This window comes from Glycine soja, chromosome 10 (assembly GCF_004193775.1).
Source record: "Glycine soja cultivar W05 chromosome 10, ASM419377v2, whole genome shotgun sequence".
NCBI classification, from domain to species: domain Eukaryota; kingdom Viridiplantae; phylum Streptophyta; class Magnoliopsida; order Fabales; family Fabaceae; genus Glycine; species Glycine soja.
The window spans coordinates 49735373-49754598 of NC_041011.1; the positions used below are offsets into that span (position 1 = coordinate 49735373).

The 19226-nt window shown below is 30.8% G+C and overlaps 3 protein-coding genes and 1 long non-coding RNA gene across 5 annotated transcripts; 1 reads left to right on the forward strand and 3 right to left on the reverse strand.

Annotated features, from left to right (window-relative positions):
• Nucleotides 1-139: 139 nt before the first annotated feature.
• Nucleotides 140-3080, forward strand: LOC114369372. The gene is made up of 3 exons (XR_003657615.1): nt 140-1229; nt 1327-1891; nt 2306-3080. It is a non-coding gene; the product is annotated as an uncharacterized LOC114369372 (long non-coding RNA).
• A 183-nt stretch (nt 3081-3263) lies between these two features.
• Nucleotides 3264-7171, reverse strand: LOC114369371. Of its 2 annotated transcripts, XM_028326589.1 has the most exons (6): nt 6817-7163; nt 5757-5853; nt 5561-5665; nt 4060-4130; nt 3878-3940; nt 3264-3754 (listed from the first exon to the last, which is right to left on the reverse strand). In XM_028326589.1, exons 2-6 carry the CDS (start codon nt 5818-5820, stop codon nt 3443-3445), a joined length of 615 nt encoding a protein of 204 aa, XP_028182390.1. In that variant the 5' UTR covers nt 5821-5853; nt 6817-7163; the 3' UTR covers nt 3264-3442. The 2 variants fall into 2 exon arrangements, with proteins under 2 accessions (XP_028182390.1, XP_028182392.1); XM_028326591.1 differs by lacking the exon at nt 3878-3940 and having other exon boundaries at nt 6817-7171.
• Nucleotides 7172-8668: 1497 nt separating this feature from the next.
• On the reverse strand, nt 8669-10593 carry LOC114369326 (probable xyloglucan endotransglucosylase/hydrolase protein 10). Its single transcript, XM_028326535.1, has 4 exons — nt 10257-10593; nt 10065-10165; nt 9784-9977; nt 8669-9368 (listed from the first exon to the last, which is right to left on the reverse strand). The coding sequence occupies exons 1-4, from the start codon at nt 10447-10449 to the stop codon at nt 8966-8968; spliced, it is 891 nt and encodes a 296-aa protein (XP_028182336.1). The 5' UTR covers nt 10450-10593; the 3' UTR covers nt 8669-8965.
• Nucleotides 10594-18075: 7482 nt separating this feature from the next.
• LOC114369708 (agamous-like MADS-box protein AGL62) lies at nt 18076-19033 on the reverse strand. The gene has a single exon (XM_028326953.1). It carries the CDS (start codon nt 18886-18888, stop codon nt 18208-18210), a length of 681 nt encoding a protein of 226 aa, XP_028182754.1. The 5' UTR covers nt 18889-19033; the 3' UTR covers nt 18076-18207.
• Nucleotides 19034-19226: the final 193 nt, after the last annotated feature.

Consider the following 19226-nt stretch of genomic DNA (forward strand, 5'->3'; position numbering starts at 1 on the left):
GATTTACCTATATTTTTTAAGATTTTAAATTTTAAATATAGAATATAACAAAACAAATTTTTAAATATTGTGAAAATTTGAAACAATTTTTTAGTTGAGTTTTAGTTTCTATTTTTAATTAAATGTAAACTAACTAATTAAGAGAAAAAATAAAAAATTGATTAGATAAAAGAAAATATCATTAATTGTTTTAAGTTAGAAGATAGTAAGTAATTAGACAAAAAAATCTATATTAAAATTATTACAACAATAATTAAAAAGTTCTAAGATTACAAACATTTTTATAGAAATAAACTTATGACATTTCATCCATAAAAAGAGAGAGAAATAGAAGTAGGCATTCAATGAAAAACAAGATTGCCAACAAAAAAGAAAATCTTAATGCTCTTGCTAGGGAATGTGAGACGTGATTTGTTCATCTCCTTGCCAGACTCACCGTTGAGATTGAAAAACCAGGTAAACAAACAACATGAAAATCTGAGAGCCCATCAAAACTATTAATCTTCCCATTGACAACATTTTTACAGTCTAGTTCAAAATCCACATTTTGGACATTTTGATTCTTCAACGACATTGCCTGTAAAAAATCCCCATGCTTTAGCTTAGATGGGTCAGGGACACCTTATATTTAAGGTGATTTAAGATAAATTGTTTATCTCTGCGTGTTATATTTTATTTATATTTTTCATCGTTGAATGGTTGAATGATGGATGGTATTTGAAAACAATTGGATGATGACAAAATTATCAAAGATTGACATTTTTCATTTCTATTTAACTAAGGCAAGCGCAGCAAAACAAAAACCGTTTGGTATTTTACAGCAGGCTTCCTCTCGGGAGAGAGATGAGCATCTTGAAATCCTCTTGAAACCACTTGTTACTCCTCTCTCTCTTGATCACCTTGCTAACTTCTTCAAGTGAAGCAGCTCCTACATACACCACACATGTCTCCACAAAGGGATCATATTACCAACCCAACACAACATTCCAAACCAACTTGAACTTCAAGGGACTTTTTTTATTAGCATAGTGGGATAAAGCTTGTGTTGAAAATCTTACTAGTTGGAATCTGCTCTCCTTGGGAAGCTCAAGAACAAGAAGAATATGATGATGGAATTGACATTTTTGACTCATTGCAATTCAGCTTTAACAGCATACGAGATGCTACAAATGACTTTTGTGATTCCAGTAAACTCGGACAAGGAGGATTTGGGTTGGGGCTGTTTACAGGTTAAGATAACACTGTTAAATGTAATTTCATCAAAATATGGTATGCACGCACAATTAATTGTAGATAGCTTACTATTCCAGAATGATATATTTTCAGGGTGGGCTTTCCGATGGACAAGAGGTTGCTGTCAAAAGGTTGTCCACAGATTCTAGACATGGGGATATAGAATTAAAAAATGAAGTGCTTTTAGTGGCCAAGCTTCAGCACCGAAACTTAGTTAGGCTGCTTGGTTTCTGTCTAGAAAGGAGAGAAAGACTACTTGACTATGAATTTGTTCCAAATAAAAGCCTTGATTACTTCATATTTGCTAGGTTTAGTTTGAATGTTTGTTTAAGTGGACCATACCTCTATTACTTCAATTGTGGCTTAGGACTAAGCTTAATTACATATTCCTAAGATTCATTTGGCTTGTTTGTCTATGTAGATCAAACCAAGAGACCATAATTAAATTGGGAAAAGCACTACAAAATCATTAAAGGTGCTGCTCGAGGCATTCTCTACCTCCACCAGATTCTCTATAGCACATTATCCATCGGGATCTCAAAGTAAGCAACATTCTCTTAGATGAAGAGATGAATCCAAAAATATCGGATTTTTGGTTTGGCAACACTGTTTGGTGTGATCAAACTCATGGAGACACTAATACGATTGTTGGAACCTAGTAAGTATTCGAATGTATTATACGTTATTACTTGCTAATAATATCATTGGGTTTAGCAATTGAAAACTGTGTAAAAGTTGAAGATGATTGGAAAATGGTTTTACTTAATTAAGCTATACATCATCCTATTATGCAGTGGATATATGCATGGCACCAGAATATGCAATGCATTGACATTTTTAAGAGAAGTCTGATGTTTTTAGTTTTGCTGTACTGATTCTTGAGGTAGTAAGTGCCCAAAAAAATAGCAGCATTATTCGTGGGGGAGATTATATAGATGAGTTTCGTAAGCCAACCACTTCTTTCCATTTACCTTGTTAGACGTATCAAACTGGAGAAGGTTACGTGTTAATAAACTACATTGCAAAAGAAATGGATCTAACATTATATATGTAACTAAGCAAATTTATGCAGGCATGGCAAAGCTGGAGAGAAGGAAGAGCTACAGATATCGTAGATCCCACAATAAATAATGGTTCACAAAATGAAATAATGAGATGCATCCACATTGGGCTACTCTGCCTTCAAGACAATATAGCTGCCAGACCTACCATGGCTTCAGTTTTACACGTGCTTAATAGCCATTCTTGCACTCTCCCACTACCCTTAGAACCTGCATTTTATGTGGATAGTAGAACTGAAAACCTTCCGGACATACAGTTATGGGAGTTTAATTCAAGGACAATAATGCGAATACACAACTACATCAGCTCAAGAATCGGTCAATGAGGCTTCTATTACTGACTCATAACCTCGCTAGATTTTGATTATAATGGTGGTAGTCATAAACATGGTCGATCTAGATAAAAAAACAAATTCAATTCTTAAACCAAAGTGCATCATATACATAGTTACATACACATTTAAGTAATTCTTTCGTAGTCTTGTCTACTGTCTAGAGTCTAGACAAACCAAATGTCCCTTTGTTGAAAGTGAGACAGAAATTTTTAAGTTGTAGCGTGATACCAACGTTTGATTTAATTATAAAATGTATAGCAATTCTTGCTATGAGCACAGCTTGCCCTATATGAGCTGTGTCTGCACAATACATAGGACAAAATTAAAACTCCCCCGGACTTTCATTTTCAGTAGGATGATATCGTGCATCTAAATAAGTTTTCAACAGTTGTCGAGCACTATATCACTCAAAACTTATTACCGATGTTGTTTTTTTCCTATTTCCTACAATATTTATTATTTGCCACAGCTTTTGGTAATGAGTGTTTTGTTTCTTCTGTATTTTCTCCTCTTTTTCTTTTTTCTCGTTGGCTGAGAAGAGGGAAAATTAGTAAAAGGTCAATAACTTAAATAATTTAAAAATTCCTATAGAGGACATAGAGAACTCTACAATAAAGCCAAGTAGTAAGTCTTGTTACTTCACCAGCTGCCCATGCCATAGGGGTCGTAAATAAATTGATTATATTTCAACGCAGCATAAATCATACCGAAAATTCCATCCCTGGATGTATAAATCATACTGTCATACAGAAAATTCCAACCCTAGGTGTATAAATATAGCATAAGGATCTAATCCTCAAAAACCGGTTAGGCTCATGATAGCTCAACTATCCTTGGACGTTTTTTGGAATGACCATTTCCCTTTGTTTTTCCATGAATATTATCCTTACTGGAAATAGATTTTTGAACAAGAGACGAAGGCTTTTCACTGTTGTTTCCATCGTCTAAATAATCATCACTGTTATTAATATCATCATCACTGTCATTATCAGTACTACTTTCTTCCAAATCTGTTTCACTACCATCAGCAACCAATGGAATCACAGGCTGACAAGTGGAAATTGCAGATTCAGCAGCAGCCACTGCCTCTTGTGTATGGAGATCAGCTACACCAAGCATCAAATCCTGCAAGAAAATGAAAGGAAAATAAATTATTTAATTCATTAATTGCAAGTCAGTAATATATAGACAGGTAGGTAGAGGGATTATTGATATACAAAGAGAGATAATAGCGTGACTGACACCGACCATTTCAATAACTTCCGATTCATTTCCAGTTAACTCTTCAATATCATAATTCTCAGGATGGTCCTACATATTACACATACGTATAGTTACGTAAAGCTATACAAGAGGAATAAAGTAAGAAGGGAGAAAATAGTTGAATAGCAGTAAAAACAAATTGCTTCTATCAGAAATCAAGCTTCAACCTTTGCATCAAGTTCCAGCCGCTTATTTGCTTCTGACATCACTCCTAGGAAGTCTTTAACCTTCCCTAAAACTGCATCAACAAACAAAATTTGATGTCAGGAAAAATTGTACTTCATTTTCATAACTCCATCTTCATAGAGTTCTGCTGCATTCGAACAATAGCTACTTCAATGCTTATGACTAGAATATAACCAGGTAATGTGATAAAAAAAAAAAAAAACTAATTCAGCATGAAATATTATTTAGGGAAAAGGCTACATAATCTTGTTTCGGTCAGTCACATTCATGTTTAATTTTCCTTCAAACCAAAAGTTTAGCAATTAGTGATTTAAGATTCTTGGGAGAGCAATCACATATAAAATAGTTGTAAAACAACTACAAAAATGTGCATAAACAGGCAGAGAAAACCCAACCAGCAACATCATGCACAGACAAATTAAAGAGTTTTGTAGACAAGGATTTGAGTTTATATTGAACCACAACATGATTAAAATTGTGAACTTTGAATGCTAACAATTAACTATTTCACTTATAATAAATAGCGACTAACATACAGCAAATATGTTTGGCACACAAGACAAGGGGCAGAAAAACTCCAGTCCAGTGACAGACAAATCACACCAAAAGTTAAGTTGAAGACCAGACAAGATCAAAACACCCTTTTTGGGGGACTCCAGCTGCACAGAGGATAACTGATTCGGACTGAGATCCTAGTTCATGGGCAGCTGTGATTAATAACAATGAAGTACTTTGTCTACTGTAGGCTCATTGCACTAGCAGGGGACATAATTGGATGGTAGTTTGCATGGATATGGGTAAGAGTAACATTACAGGTACAGTGTACAACAAAATTATGAAAACTAGAGTACAAGGATAGCATAGTATATCGGAAAGAATTATACAAACATAAACAACAAAGAAATTAAATTAAATCATAAGAAAAATACAAGTTTCATAATGTTCTAACTCAAGTAAGCAAAAACATTTAAGGTAGGCACACGTTTTGAAGGGAGTTAGTGAAGCAGTAGTTTGTTTAATTTTGTAACAAAGCAAACAATTTAGCAACAAAATCTAATATTTTGGATGGATTAACTTGTACTTGGTGAGTGATAAGTGAGCATTGGGTATATATACCCAATAAGTACCGTTATGGGCATCACAACTATCTAGGAAAGGAACACCCATACATCATAGGTGACATGTATATCCCCAAGCATTATTATGAACAATTGTTAAGGCACATCATAGCCAAGAAATGAGCTTTGAAACATAAATGTGAAAAAATTAAACTAAGGAAACCAGAGTTAGCCATCATTCAAATATCTAGGCAATATCAGTTAATTCCCTCACACATAGCATTCGGTGTTTTTGTCAATATGGAATCATGCAAATTAAAAACTCTAATCTACTATAACTTTACAGTAATTAACCAATATTTGAGGCATGCCTTATTAAAAAAAATGTAAAATTTAAAGACATGGGATGAATTTGAAGCAGTACGTTGGCTTGGGGGAAGTGGGGCAGTGAGGAGCATGCCATCAGGGGGGAGTCTCCTAGTTTGACTGTCTGATTCTTTTTTATTATCACAAACAAGAAGAGTGGATTCTGCACAAACAAAGACAACTTCATCATTAGAGCACAAAAAGAAAAAGGAAAATACGAAAGACAAATTCAATTGAAGAAAGATAGAAGAGACCTAAGGAAGAAAGGGGTGTGCCATTATGCTCAAACTTGAGAAGCTCTTTGCTCCTCTCTGCCATATCTTGTTGTCTCTTGTCAGCTGTCTCAAAATCCTGTGACAGTTCCAGAGAGTGTATAAGGAAGCAAATGCAAACATTGGCCTAGGAACTACGAAGCATAGTTTTAAAAGCCAAATGGTGATTGACCCAGTCAAGGCATTGGATCAGTAGTCGAACCAATGGGTCACTTATTAACCTGCATGACCCGGTCTATATTAAAAATTTTGAAAATTTTATAACTTGCCTTAATAAAAACCAAAAAAAAAAGACAAACATATCATAAATTAATATGGCACAAAAAAAAAAGTTTCAGCAGAATATGCATAGGACAAATATAGAATCTACAGTGACAGAAACTTCAAGTAAAAACAGCATTAGGTACAAGTGGTACCCTCTTTTGATAATTGATACAAAAGATAGTTCACTTGCTTACATACAAACGTTTTAGCAATTAAAAATCAAGTAAGCAACCAGTACCTATTTCTAAAGTATACAGCCTTGAAGATAATAATAGTAACTTCCCCAACCCATGTAACAATTCCCATTACATCTTTCTTTCTACAACACTTGCCATGGCATTTCTGATTTCTCATATTTAGATCCAGCAAACTATTACCCTTTCATATCAATCTGAATTTGTATCAGTCCATCCTTCCATCTAAAAATGACTATCGGTAACAAGTAAAAGAAGCTTAAAGGATTGAACCTCGATCAGTATCACTAATTACTAAAGTGTTGAACACCTTCTCATTTCAATTTATTCCCAATACCAGAAACTTCAAGTAAAAACAGTAATAAAAAGTCACAGAATGCACTGTCGAACACTCCCTGTCACAAAATACAATACTTTCGAACTAACAACTAATTCAAATTCTAATACTTCAAAAATTTAAAACAAAAAACGCATGTCAATTTCCCAGCCAGTGCACTCCAATAACCATCGAACTAGAATAATCAATACAGTTGGTGCCTATTTGGAAACGAGTCGTAAAATAGAAAAAGAAGGAAGGCACTTACTTGAGACCTTCCAACGCGACGGCCTGATGTGCTGGTGACGTGGTGCAACCTTCCGACTGCGAAGGCGACGACGGCGACGGTGGACAGAAGGTGGTTGGGCGGCAACGGCGAGTAGGGTTTTAAATTGAGAGTTGAGAGATGAGAGCTCAGTCTCAGACTCACGATTGATTGACGATCCCTTTCCTTAGTGGTGCCTAGTTTGTCTGAGAAGCCCTCGTTTTAATATTTTTTTTAAGTAAAATAATTTACACGAACCGGTTCGGCTCACAAAAACCCTCTGGTTCATTGGTTTAATTAGAAACCAGATTGTATCAACTGAATGACATTAGGGGCCACACCAGCGGTTTTCTGTCCAGTAGATTAGGTCACTAATTAGGTTAGGAAAGATTAGTTCTTACAAGAAAAACAAAAAGAATCTATCATAATAACCTGAGCTTTCTCCTCACCTTTGTTCCTTTGGCGTCCAACTAAAGATGATTAATTGAGGGAACCTCCTCTTAAAGCCATGTTGGTAGGATATTTTAATTATTTTTTTATTAATTAAAAAATTCATTTACATATTTAGTAAACAGTTTTTTTAGAAAAAAATTAACTAAGATTATTTGAAATATCACTTAAAGTAAAATATTAATTTTTAATTTTTTTTATATTTTCTTTCATGTTTATCTCTTAATATATTTATTACTTTTTACTTCTTTTAAATATAATAAGATTTTTTTTTCACTCATTCATACTATTAGTATTTATTTGTCTTTTTTTTTCCTCGTCTAAACTCTCATTTGTTTCTCAATGTAAACACTAACATTTTCTTCTCCGGTCAATAATATTACATTTTTAATTTAATGATTATATTTTTTTATTAATTTAGTATTATAAATCAAGAAATTAAAAATGATAAATAATAAATTTATTTTTTTATTATATTTTATGTTAGATTATTTATTTTAACTATTATATCATTTATAACATTTAATTTATTATTTCAACATTATATTTTATTTATTATTTATTGAATAATTTTATATTAGATTATTTACTTTAATTATTACACTAATTAACATAATAAAATATAATGTTTACTTCAATGTATTTTCTTATATTATTTTTAAAATTTATTAAAAATATTTAAGAAATAATATAAGATTAATAATAAAATACTTAACGTTAAAAAAATATAACATAAAATAATATTTATAAATATATATATTTTTATCATTTTATATTTTCAATTACTTTAAATATGTTTATTTTTATTATTTTATATTTTTTAATTATTAATTTTATTAAATATTTATAATTTAATAAAATATTTTTTCAGTTAATTTTGTTAAACATAATATAAAACTATCATTTTTGTTACTCAAGCCACCTGCCTGAGAAATTTTTTACAAAATTTCAAAATTATCTTTTTTACAAAACATAATTTTATTGTACAAGGATATAACAAAATTAAGTTTCAGTTAGTCATCAAAGGGCTAAACAAAATTAAACAATGAATATGCGATTTCTTTATAAGTCTTGCAACTAAATCATTTATTGTTGAGTGAAAGGATAAAAAAATTAAACAAGGATTAATAATTTATAAAATTAAACAAGGATAAAAAAAAAGTATAGGAATTAGCCAATGTTATTTTTTTTTTATAAAATTAACATGTTTACTTTACTCCATATCATAGAGTTAGGTACCAATCCAGGATTAATAATTTAATTGATCCAATGCGTGAATGTTCTAAATATTTTAGATATTACATCGTATCTAATTTTTATGGATAACAAAATTATAAAATTAGGTGAAAAAAAGAAAGAAATATAAAAAGATACTTTGTAAAAGTGTTAAACTATAGGAGACGTAAAGTTTATTTTATATATTCGGATAATTAATAATAACTCACATCTGTGAATTAAATTTTCTTGACAACTAACTACATAAGGCCTAAAAAGTAAAAACCTTTCCTAACACACCCAAGACATTTCAGCTTTATGATTGAACCCTTTACTTCGAAGGCTAACAAATGATTATACTCAGCAAATGAAAGCTAGCTTTTAACTTTGTGGCATCAAACATAAGACAATTGTAACAACACATCTGAAACTAAAACCGAGAGGAGAAAAAAAAAATATAAACCGAAGCAATCATCCTCATTTCTGATCAATACTTGAGAAGAGAGCATTCCCTTGGAAGATTGTTTTGGAACCTCTCATTGTCTTGGCAGTAATCATAAATCATGTGGTATTTCCTGACCCATTTGAACCACCTTCTTTGTGTGGACGTAAGTGTGCTAGAGCTGTATTGGTTCCACCAATTGGTAGGGCTAGCTGCTCTGCAAAACCTTGGGTTCCCTTTCCACACACAAGCATCAATCTTGTAATTTCTGAATGAAGCTATGAAGGGACCCTTTGTCCAATCAATCTTATCTTGGCCACCTCGTGTTGCCCAGCTATCACCATTCCACAAGGTTGCTTTCAGACTCATTGGCTGCCATCTAGGAAATGCCACACCCTTGTCCGCATGGTTTCTATAAACTCTTATAGGAATCATATCCACCATTAACCTGAAAAAAGGCAAAGTCAACTTTGCAACTAACCTTTTGAAAACACAATAATATATAAACTTACATGGTACAGAAAATGATTTAAAAAGTTAAAGGTATCCTTGATTCAGAATCAGAGATTAATTTCTTGAAGTACTGACATCAATTTAAGCCATTGGCAGATGTTCTTCCATATGCACGGATTAAGAATGGAACCCTTAATCGTATCCAACTTCAAAAACTAAGGCAGATGAAACTTCTCAATTATGTATGTTAGAAAAGTTAAACAAGTGCCTTTATCAGATTGACTTGAGTTGTTTCTATCAATATAAGGAATTTATTAAAGTTGCTTCCTCTACCTACCAAGTATAAAGGATTGAAGAGCAATGCAATTTAAGCTATAAAAAGGTTTCATTGATCGTAGAAGAAGGCTTACACAATCTGGTGCATATTCCACAACACCGAATAAGTATGGAAGTCCTTTGTTGGATCAAACCACAGATAAATCCTCTCCTCTCGATTGTCAGTTCCATCTGCGAAAATATTTGTTTGTAGAATATATGGCTGCCCAGAGACATTGCCAAGAAACTCAAAGTCTATCTCATCTCGATTAGGTTGATCAGAGGTAAGCTGTAATAATATATTGCCAAGTTAAAATGAGTCTATATTTTTATGATTTAAAACAATAAGAAAAAAGAAGGGTAAAGGGTTGCTTACATAATAGGCCAGGACAGTGCCTGCAGAATCACCTGGCACTAGTTTGATTTGCATGTCAATTTGCCCAAATAAAAACATCTGGTTTGACGCAAAACCAGATCCTGCAATAATAATAACCCAAACTCATAGTTAAGAAAAAAAATCTTTAGTTTTGATATTGCAGCTAGTTAATTTAAACTTGATAGTTAGTACCAGATTCTTGGTCCAGTTTCAAGCTTCTTGCATGTCCATCAGCAGACGTGTTCACATGGGTAGGAGACCATATCAGAAAGAAGTCCTTATTGAAATCTCCTGTTGAAACAATAGATGCAACTGAAACTTGAAACAGACTTGAGGAAACAAACCCAATGAAGAAGATAAGTAGTGCTGTGGGGCAGTTTTTCATGGTTCCTATGAAAGAATATGTCTGAGGGCTCTAACTTGTAACTTATAATTGAGGAGTTATATATAGGTATTGCATGGGAGGAGCAATGGCAGTCTTGTTAAATGAAGAATATCTTTAGAAGGAAGCAAAGGAGTTTTTAGCTGTCCGAATCTTCATGGGTGAGAGTAGGTGGTGGATTTGTTAAGTGTTCACATAGCAACATAAATAAATGTTTAAGGTACTCTTAAAGTGATGACTACTGCAAGTTCTACAACATTGACGGCCATGTTGCTATAATAGTAACTAAGGAGGGGTCATGACTCATGATGAATACTATCAACCGTTAAACAAGTGACAAACAACCCATTGATGCACCATAATGATAGTCTTGTAAACATCCATTTTGTCGTTAATTAGATTCCAGAATTTTCAATTCTTTTGGATGAAAATAACCCTACAGGATTAATTAGTGTAAATGGAGCCCTCTCGTTGTCATTTGTAATTGAATAATCAAGTGAAGTTCTTTTTACATGCTTAAATTGTCATTTGTAATTTAAGAGATTCTCCCTTCTTTGTTTTCAGTTTTATGAGCATAACATGCTTAAATTGTTACGGCAAACAAATGAACACATTGAAAGATGAATTCGAGAGTATTGACTTCCAAGAACCCTGATCCAACTTAACTTGGGACAAGGAAACTTATTTTGATCACATTGATCAGAATAAGTATAATAAAATATGTACCAGACTTTAGACACAAACTTGTGCATGCTCAAGAAAAGCCTTTTCCCTCTCTTCTCAATGGAAAGTTTACAAAAATAAGAAGCTGACAAAAAATTTCCTTTCTTGCAGCTTGAGATTTTCTCTTAGATAACTTGGCTTTAAAGCTTCCATTTTTCCAAGGGCTCAAAAGATTTATTCCTTTCCTCCCTTTGTTGGGACATATTGTGTTACTCTTTTCCTACCACTTATATTTCCCTTTTTTTTTTCTTTGGCTACCAATAAATAAAGTATTCACAAAGAACTAACAGTATCTATAAAGGGAACTACTGTTACTTCAACATAGTATCCATAGTATATGTAAAATCAGAAAATGAATTGCATTATGTACATACAATTATATTCCATCTTCCCCTCCCCTGTCTTCTTTAATGGGATAATTTTAAAACAAATATTTGTTAATTTTATAAGTAATTCCAACATTCAGAAAATCAGAATGATTATTTTGAACAAAAGCTATACAAAATTACAAATACATAAAATTGTCATTTGTTATACTTTGTTGCCCTTAGCCAAAGAAGTATTAGGATTATTTTGAATAAAGTTCTCAATAAAAGTTAATTTGAACATATATATATATATATATATATATATATATATATATATATATGTAAAATTAATTAAACTGATATCATTAGATAAAACTAAGTTATACATCTAAATTTATGAAAAATTAGATAAAAGATAAAATACTGAGTAGGAGTACTATAATATAACTTTGAGGGGGGCATTTGGTACAAAATAAATTTTCTCCTAAGAAACATCATTCATGAAAATCATAAATCTTAAGAATTATAATTCTAAAAATGGCTAATTAAATTTATTTGATTGATTTATAATGTTGTCATATAAATTTTTTGAGAATATAAAAATAATATATTTATCACAATCTCTAATTATTTAAATCATTAAATTATTTAATAAGAGTAATGTGTTATTTTTTATCATAATTAAATTTATTTTTTAACTCAAAATTTAGATTTTGACCTCTCCCATAAGAATATTTTCATAGGAAGCTTGATTAAAATAATTTCAAAAAAATATTATTTCCTTGGGATGTTATTTAAAAAAAATAAACCGAATATGTGAAACTAAGATTTCTAACATGAGATTTTTCAAACAATTAAAAAAAATTCTTATGCCAAATGTTCCCTTCATGGATTCTAAATAAGAAAAGATGGCATAAGAATATTTTCATAGGAAGTTTGATTAAAATAATTTCAAAAAAAATATTATTTCCTAGGGATGTTATTTAAAAAAAAAAAATCGAATATGTGAAACTAATATTTTTAACATGAGATTCTTCAAACAATTAAAAAAAATTCTTATGCCAAATGTTCCCTTCATGGATTCTAAATAAGAAAAGATGGCATATGAATTCCTTGAAAAACAACTACACCAAGTGTAGTTTTTAATTTCACCATTCATACAAGTTTACATTTATATTAAATTATTAAATACTAAAAGTAAAAGAATGATTGATATCTTATACCGTTTAATCTAAAGAATACAAAATAGAGTGATTCATATCACATGTGAAACTTATTCTTCTAATTTTTAATAAACCAAAAAAAAAGTAAAATCCTTTCAGCTAGTTTTTTCCTCAACTCGTAAATTAATACCATAAATTGCTCCAACTATGATCACTCATTTGATCAATGGGATTGTCCCACCAACTTTTGTTCCAACCCTTAGTCAAAAGTTTAATTTGTGTCGAGTTCTTCTTTTTCAATACCAAATTCTTCATGATAGAGTTGTTTTAATATAATTTTAGTATAGATATAAAAGTTTCAAATTATTTATTTTTATTATAAATATATGTTTTAAAAATATTTGCTTTTAATTTTATTTTTTTTGTTTAAACTTTTTTAAAAGATACCTATGAATATACTTACTTGCAAGTATGTGCACACTTATGCACACGCATACATACATACATATACATATATATATTTAAAATAAAAAGACATTGTACATATATTAAAAATTATAATAATATAAGAATTTGTAAACCTAAGATAAAAAGGTGAAATGCGAATAGTAGTTTGGTAAAAGAGAAATCTTTTCGTGCACCGGAATCACTATTCCTAATAATTATAATTATAGGAATAAATAAATTTATTGTGTTGATCGTTAATGTTGTCACATATAAGTTTTCTTGAAATATAAAAATAAAATATTTACTACAATATTTAATTATTTAAGTATCTTATTAAATAATTTAATAATATTAACATGATATTTTTATCATAATTAAACTTACTTTTTAAGTAAAAAAACTTAGATTTCCACCTCTACATGAAAAAAATTGTAAGAAACTTGGCCAAATTAATTAATGATTTAAATAAATGGAAAATAATAAATTTTAAAAATATTTGGTGTAAAATATTTCACCAAATATTATTGTAAAGTAATTAAATAAACATGAAAATAAATTAATATTTATTATTGTTTGAATTTCGTAATTGATAGGAAAAAAAACCAACACAATATATATAAAATTAAAGTAAACATTTAATTAATTTGTATGATTATGTAAAATAAATTATACATAAAGGGGAGTAAAATTTCAAATCATGTATAATATTTTATGATGTAAAAATGGATATAAATTATGAAAATAATGTAAAATAAAATAAAAGTATTAACGAGTTGTAGAGTAAATATTAATTACAGTAAGGCAAAATTGTATTTTTGGTTCCTAACTTTAGTTCCAATTTCGCATTTGACCTCCAGTAATTTAATTCATGAATTGGGTCATTTATTTTGTAAAAAAGTGTCATGATAGTCCCCCGACGTTACAAATGGAAGTTGATCATTAGAGAGACACGACCACGTGTCAACGTCTGATAGGCACGTAAAAAGGTTCACAATTTTTACCTTGTGTGTTTTTTACCCCAACCCGCTTCCCCACTTTTCTTCGTAAATTTGTGGTGGATTTAGTGGAAAAAAGACCTCTTACCCTTATGCTTCTTATATCATCAATCTTATCCTATGCATTGTACAACCTCTAGGTAGAAAAGTTGGATATCCCATTCCAATTCAACCATGTGCTTAGCAAGTTGAAAATCTTGCCTTGGATGAAGATGCCCATGGAGAAAATCGTCTCTTTTGTCAAAAAACTCAAATGCAATTCACCTGCAGAAAGGCCTCCTCGTGAACCATAACACATTGGGAGATTTGCTAAATCCTTGTGTTTTGTACTCCAGATTCTAGTCAGAATTGGAGGATGCCAAGGACAAGATCATGAAGCTCTAAGAAGAGTAACACCTCTGGACTCGTTCAGATCTGGAGAGAGTGTAAATGACATACCGTATTGAGCCCGGCGAAGAGCGTGTTGAGATTAGGCGACGACTCGAGGAGCGCATGGAAGGAGCTCGTGGCGATGAAGCCCAGGTCGAAGGGTGGCGACGACGACGGCACCATGAGGAACGTGTTCTCCACGACCATGAAGAAGAGAAGCCCCAATGCAAACAAGCATGACATCCAATGGTGCGTCGCCACGTGGACTGTGTATGCCACGGTCCATTTCATGAACGACGCGCCACATGAATGCTTGGAAGAGGACGGCTTCGCCATGGTTCCATTTGCTACCTTAACGCCGTTAGCGCCGTCGGCGGGAGCTGCGGGGCCGAGGGCGCACCAGCGACGGGGGTGGAGAAGGTGGGGCCGAAGGATCGGGTTTTGGTGAGGGGGTGGAAGATCAAGGGCCGGGGAGAGGTTGTGGGTGGTGGCAGCGAGGAGGACGAGGCGGTTAGCGACAGAGATGGACTAGACGGAGAGGCTGTGGGAGAGGAAGGAGGGGTGGAAGAGAGGGAGGGGGAGCCACATGGCAAAGATGGGGTCAAAAGTGTGGAACTAGATGATAGAGAAGGAGTGGGAGTGGGAGAGAATGGCATGGCTATGGCGAAGATCGGGTTGTGGTGGTGGTGGTGGAAGAAGAAGAAGAATTTTTGTGAATGTAAAATTTTTTAACCAAATGGGTAAAAAAATCCATGCAATTTCCAAGTGTCTATCAGACATTGACACGTGGCAGTCAACGTCACTGTCTAACGGTCAACGTCTAATTTTGACGTCAGAGAACTAACATTGTAATTTTTTACAAAATCAAGGACTCAATTCGTGAATTAATATACCAGTGAATCAAATGTGAAATTAGAACTAAAATTGAAGACCAAAAATGTAATTTAGTCTCAAAATAATTATTATAAAATATAATCCTCCAATACGTGTTATATCCCACATGATAGAGACATTTCATTACTTGATACTTATTGTCCTAATAATGATAATTAAATATAAGATAAAAAAGAAGAAAATTTAAAAATATTTTCTTTATTTTTATAAGTTTTTAAATTATTGTATAGTTTATATTATTATTTATTTAAATAATAAAGGTATTTTTCTTCATTATTTATTTTAGTATAAAAAAATTTCTTATATGCATTTTAAGATTAAATCAAAAGTAAAATTTATATTTTTATATATAAAAATTGAAAATAGTTGCAATTAAATTAGTAATTTATAATTATTAAATTTAATTATTTGAAACTTTGTAAATGTTTTTCTAAAATATTATTTTTTTAATAAATTCCTCTAGAAACTAAAATTAATTAAGAATAAATAATTCGATTGAATTTAATATTTTCTAATTTTTAAAATTATGTTTAAATATTTTATTTATATTTAAAATATTACAGGTTAAATTAGTAATTTTAAATTTACTTACTTTAATTATTTATAAAATTGAGAACAGTTAGAATTCAAATTAATAATTCTAATTATCTAAAAATGATTATAAAATTCTCTCTTAAAATTTTAAAAATATTATAATTACATTTTTAAAACTAAGAATATTTATAGGTAAATTATTAATTTCAAATTAATTACTTTAATTATTTCAAATTTGTTATAATCTTTTAAAAGATGCTATAAATTTTTGATTAAAATTAAAAATATTTAAAATTGAATAATTTAATTCATATTTACTAACTTTCATTGTTTAGAAATTGTTAAAATATTTTTCTTAAAAATTATTTTATCGGACAATAAATGTAATGTTTGATCAAATTTAACATATTTTAACATAAATTTAATATTTTACTTACTTTTAATTATTTAAGTATGTATTATTAAATTTTCATTTCTTTCCTTTATTTTTTTTTAATTTTGTTTTCAATAATTTTTTGTATATTTGTCTTCATGAAAGTGATTACAATGGAATAACTTATGAGTGATTATGATAAAAAAAAATCATTTGAGGTTTGTAATGTAGTTTATTTGTTCATAGAAACTTCTTTAACTTTAAAAGAATAATATTGTCAAAATTAACTTTATAGTTGTATTCAAAAAGTATTCAAATTCAATTATCTTATATTATTATTTCTTATTAATAAATAAGTTATATATTGTAGGCATTTGAATAATCATACTAATATTTTCAATTTAAGATTTTTATTAAACTAAAAATTTGGATGGTACCAAAACTCTCTCATTGATTCTAAATAATATATATATATATATATATATATATATATATATATATATATATATATATATATATATATATATATATATACATATATTATTGTAGTTTAATTTTGAAAACAACTGCATCATGTGCAGATTTTAATCTCACCATTCATACAAGTTTGTATTTCTTTTATATATTAAAATGATCAAATACCAAATACAAAAAATAAAAGAATAATTCATATTTTATGCGGTTTAATTTGAAAAAAATACAAAATAACGTGCAATACATTTTCCATGTGAAACTTATTCCTCTAATTTTTAATGGAACATAAACAAAAAAAATCCTTCCATCAAAATCAAAACATTAATTGGAGTTATTTTTAAATAATTATTTAAAAAGAAATAATTCATAACAGATATCACGACTTTTGAATTAAAAATTATAACACATGTTATAATTTATATTTTATGACTTTAAAGTCATAAAAAAATTAATTGAATTCTTAAATAATTTCAAGACTTTAATTAATAAAAATATGAAATTATAAAATAGGTATCACGATTTCTAACTAAAAGTCATAATAATTGTCATGACTTATCTCCTTTTAAATAATTATTTAAAAACGATCCTAAATTGGAAAAATCGGAAGAAAAAAATACCCTTAAACAGTATAAAAAAAAACCTTCAAACTTTGCCTTGTCTCCATTGAGATATTTTTTGAACAGTCTCATTCTTCTTTTTGAGAACGTGACTTGCTTGTTGCTACCATTGTCAAGCTTCTTGATCTCAATCTTTTTGCGGCCTGTGTTTTTCTTCTTATGCTGATTCGGTGATTCTGCTTAAACATATCCATGGCCAAAGGAAAAAAAAAATGAGGATTAAGTGCTCTAGGGTATTGTATAAATTGGTGGCAGCAAAGGAATATGTTTAGTTCAAATGATTCATTGATTTTTTTTATATTTATAATGGAATATCCACGGTTGATTTATCTTTCCTGGTAATGAAATCCTACATTACGCCCTGTCTTAGATTATAAATTCAATAAATCAATCAATCGATTTGAGGTCAAATAGTTTTTTTTTTAAAAAAAATCTGTAAACACAAGAGATATATTGAAAAAAGGTACCAGTGGTAGCAAAAATTTAAAATATAATTCAAAAAATCCCCAATGATTTAGTATATAATTCAAATTAGTAAAATAAAAAATTTCAAATGGCAGATTACATCATATTTTTGACAACACACGTTATCATCATACTAGAAAAAAATATGTAGTATTCTACCAACGAAATCCATATATCCAAGAACAACAGCATGATCAATGCTGAAATTTTATTTCCCTGGAGCTCAGAGTCCTTGATGAATTATATATAAACAAATTATTCTCAACGTGGATAAAAACCATTTTTTATTGAAAAAAGGGAAAACAATAGGAAATACACAACTCGTGAGGTACCGGTTTGTGATTCACCCCTCTGAATCCAAAAGCAAGCCAAAAGAAACTGAAAAAGAACAAATCAAAATCAAAGATACCCAGTGCGAAAAGCGAGATAATGGGCATTTGGAATTGACGGAGCAATACCAATCCCAGGACCAGGTTTGTTCTCAAAGGTGTCATAACATGCAAGTGGACCAAGTCCATTATTAGGTCCAAGAAGTGAAGAAGAAGGAATATTACTAGAATGCTCAATCATGAATTTGCTAGCATGTTTTTCTATGTTCAGTTTCAGCTCCTCAATAGAGGCCTTTAACTGCAATAACTCATTCAATCCAAGCTCATCAATGGGACTCTCCCACCAAAATTGCCTTTGCCTAGCTTTCCTCGCATGGTCTAGGTCATCCCCTCGCTTCTTTTCAATCTCCAAGTGGTTGAAAACCTGAGAGAGTTGCATGTTGAGATCACGAACATTGGCATTTCGGTGTGCCTCAACAAGGTGGTGCGCACTAGACTCTTGTGGAGGGTTCCGTGTGGTGTAACGATCAATGAGGGATTCAACTTCTGGATGGCCAAATGAGAACGCCTTATCTGCGGGAGAGAAAACCACAACTGCGATCTCTACACCACAAAGGGTGCAAAGTTCGCTGGCTTTCTTGAACAGTCCTGAACGACGCTTAGAGAATGTAACTTGCAAATGACTTTTTTTGGGTATTTTTTCAATTGGAATCTTTTGGCGACCTAAGCTAGACTTCTTATTCTTCGACATGGTAGAAAATAAGAGAAATCAACAAAGAGACGAAGAAAAAAACAATGGCCAAATTCTTCTTATGGCATTGGACTCTTGGAGTGGAAACTAACCATGGGTATATATATTGCTGAATCTTTGATTTTTAGCTAACCCAATTAATCTTCCTTTTTATGTGTTTTATTTCTTTTTATTATTAGTCCTAAATGAGGAAGTTATATAATCTTGGGTCATAATATGTGATTATGACATGGGACGGAATTGGTAGGTATTATTCAAAGGTTTTTAATTAGCTTTTGCAATATTACGTCATGATATTGAGTTCTTGATATTTTTCTTTCAAATAATAATATCGAGTT

Bases quoted from the DNA above. Each gene is read 5' to 3' on its own strand.
- LOC114369371 (XM_028326589.1), bottom strand. From the start codon at position 5,820: ATGGCAGAGAGGAGCAAAGAGCTTCTCAAGTTTGAGCATAATGGCACA. The intron at 5,666-5,756 runs GTCTCTTCTATC...TTGTTTGTGCAG, and splicing joins CACACCCCTTTCTTCCTTAG to AATCCACTCTTCTTGTTTGT. The intron at 3,755-3,877 runs GTCGGTGTCAGT...ATTTTCTTGCAG, and splicing joins AATCGGAAGTTATTGAAATG to GATTTGATGCTTGGTGTAGC.
- LOC114369326 (XM_028326535.1), bottom strand. From the start codon at position 10,449: ATGAAAAACTGCCCCACAGCACTACTTATCTTCTTCATTGGGTTTGTT. The intron at 9,978-10,064 runs GTAAGCAACCCT...ATATTATTACAG, and splicing joins GCACTGTCCTGGCCTATTAT to CTTACCTCTGATCAACCTAA. The intron at 9,369-9,783 runs GTAAGCCTTCTT...GCCTTTTTTCAG, and splicing joins TGGAATATGCACCAGATTGT to GTTAATGGTGGATATGATTC.
- LOC114369708 (XM_028326953.1), bottom strand. From the start codon at position 18,888: ATGTCGAAGAATAAGAAGTCTAGCTTAGGTCGCCAAAAGATTCCAATT.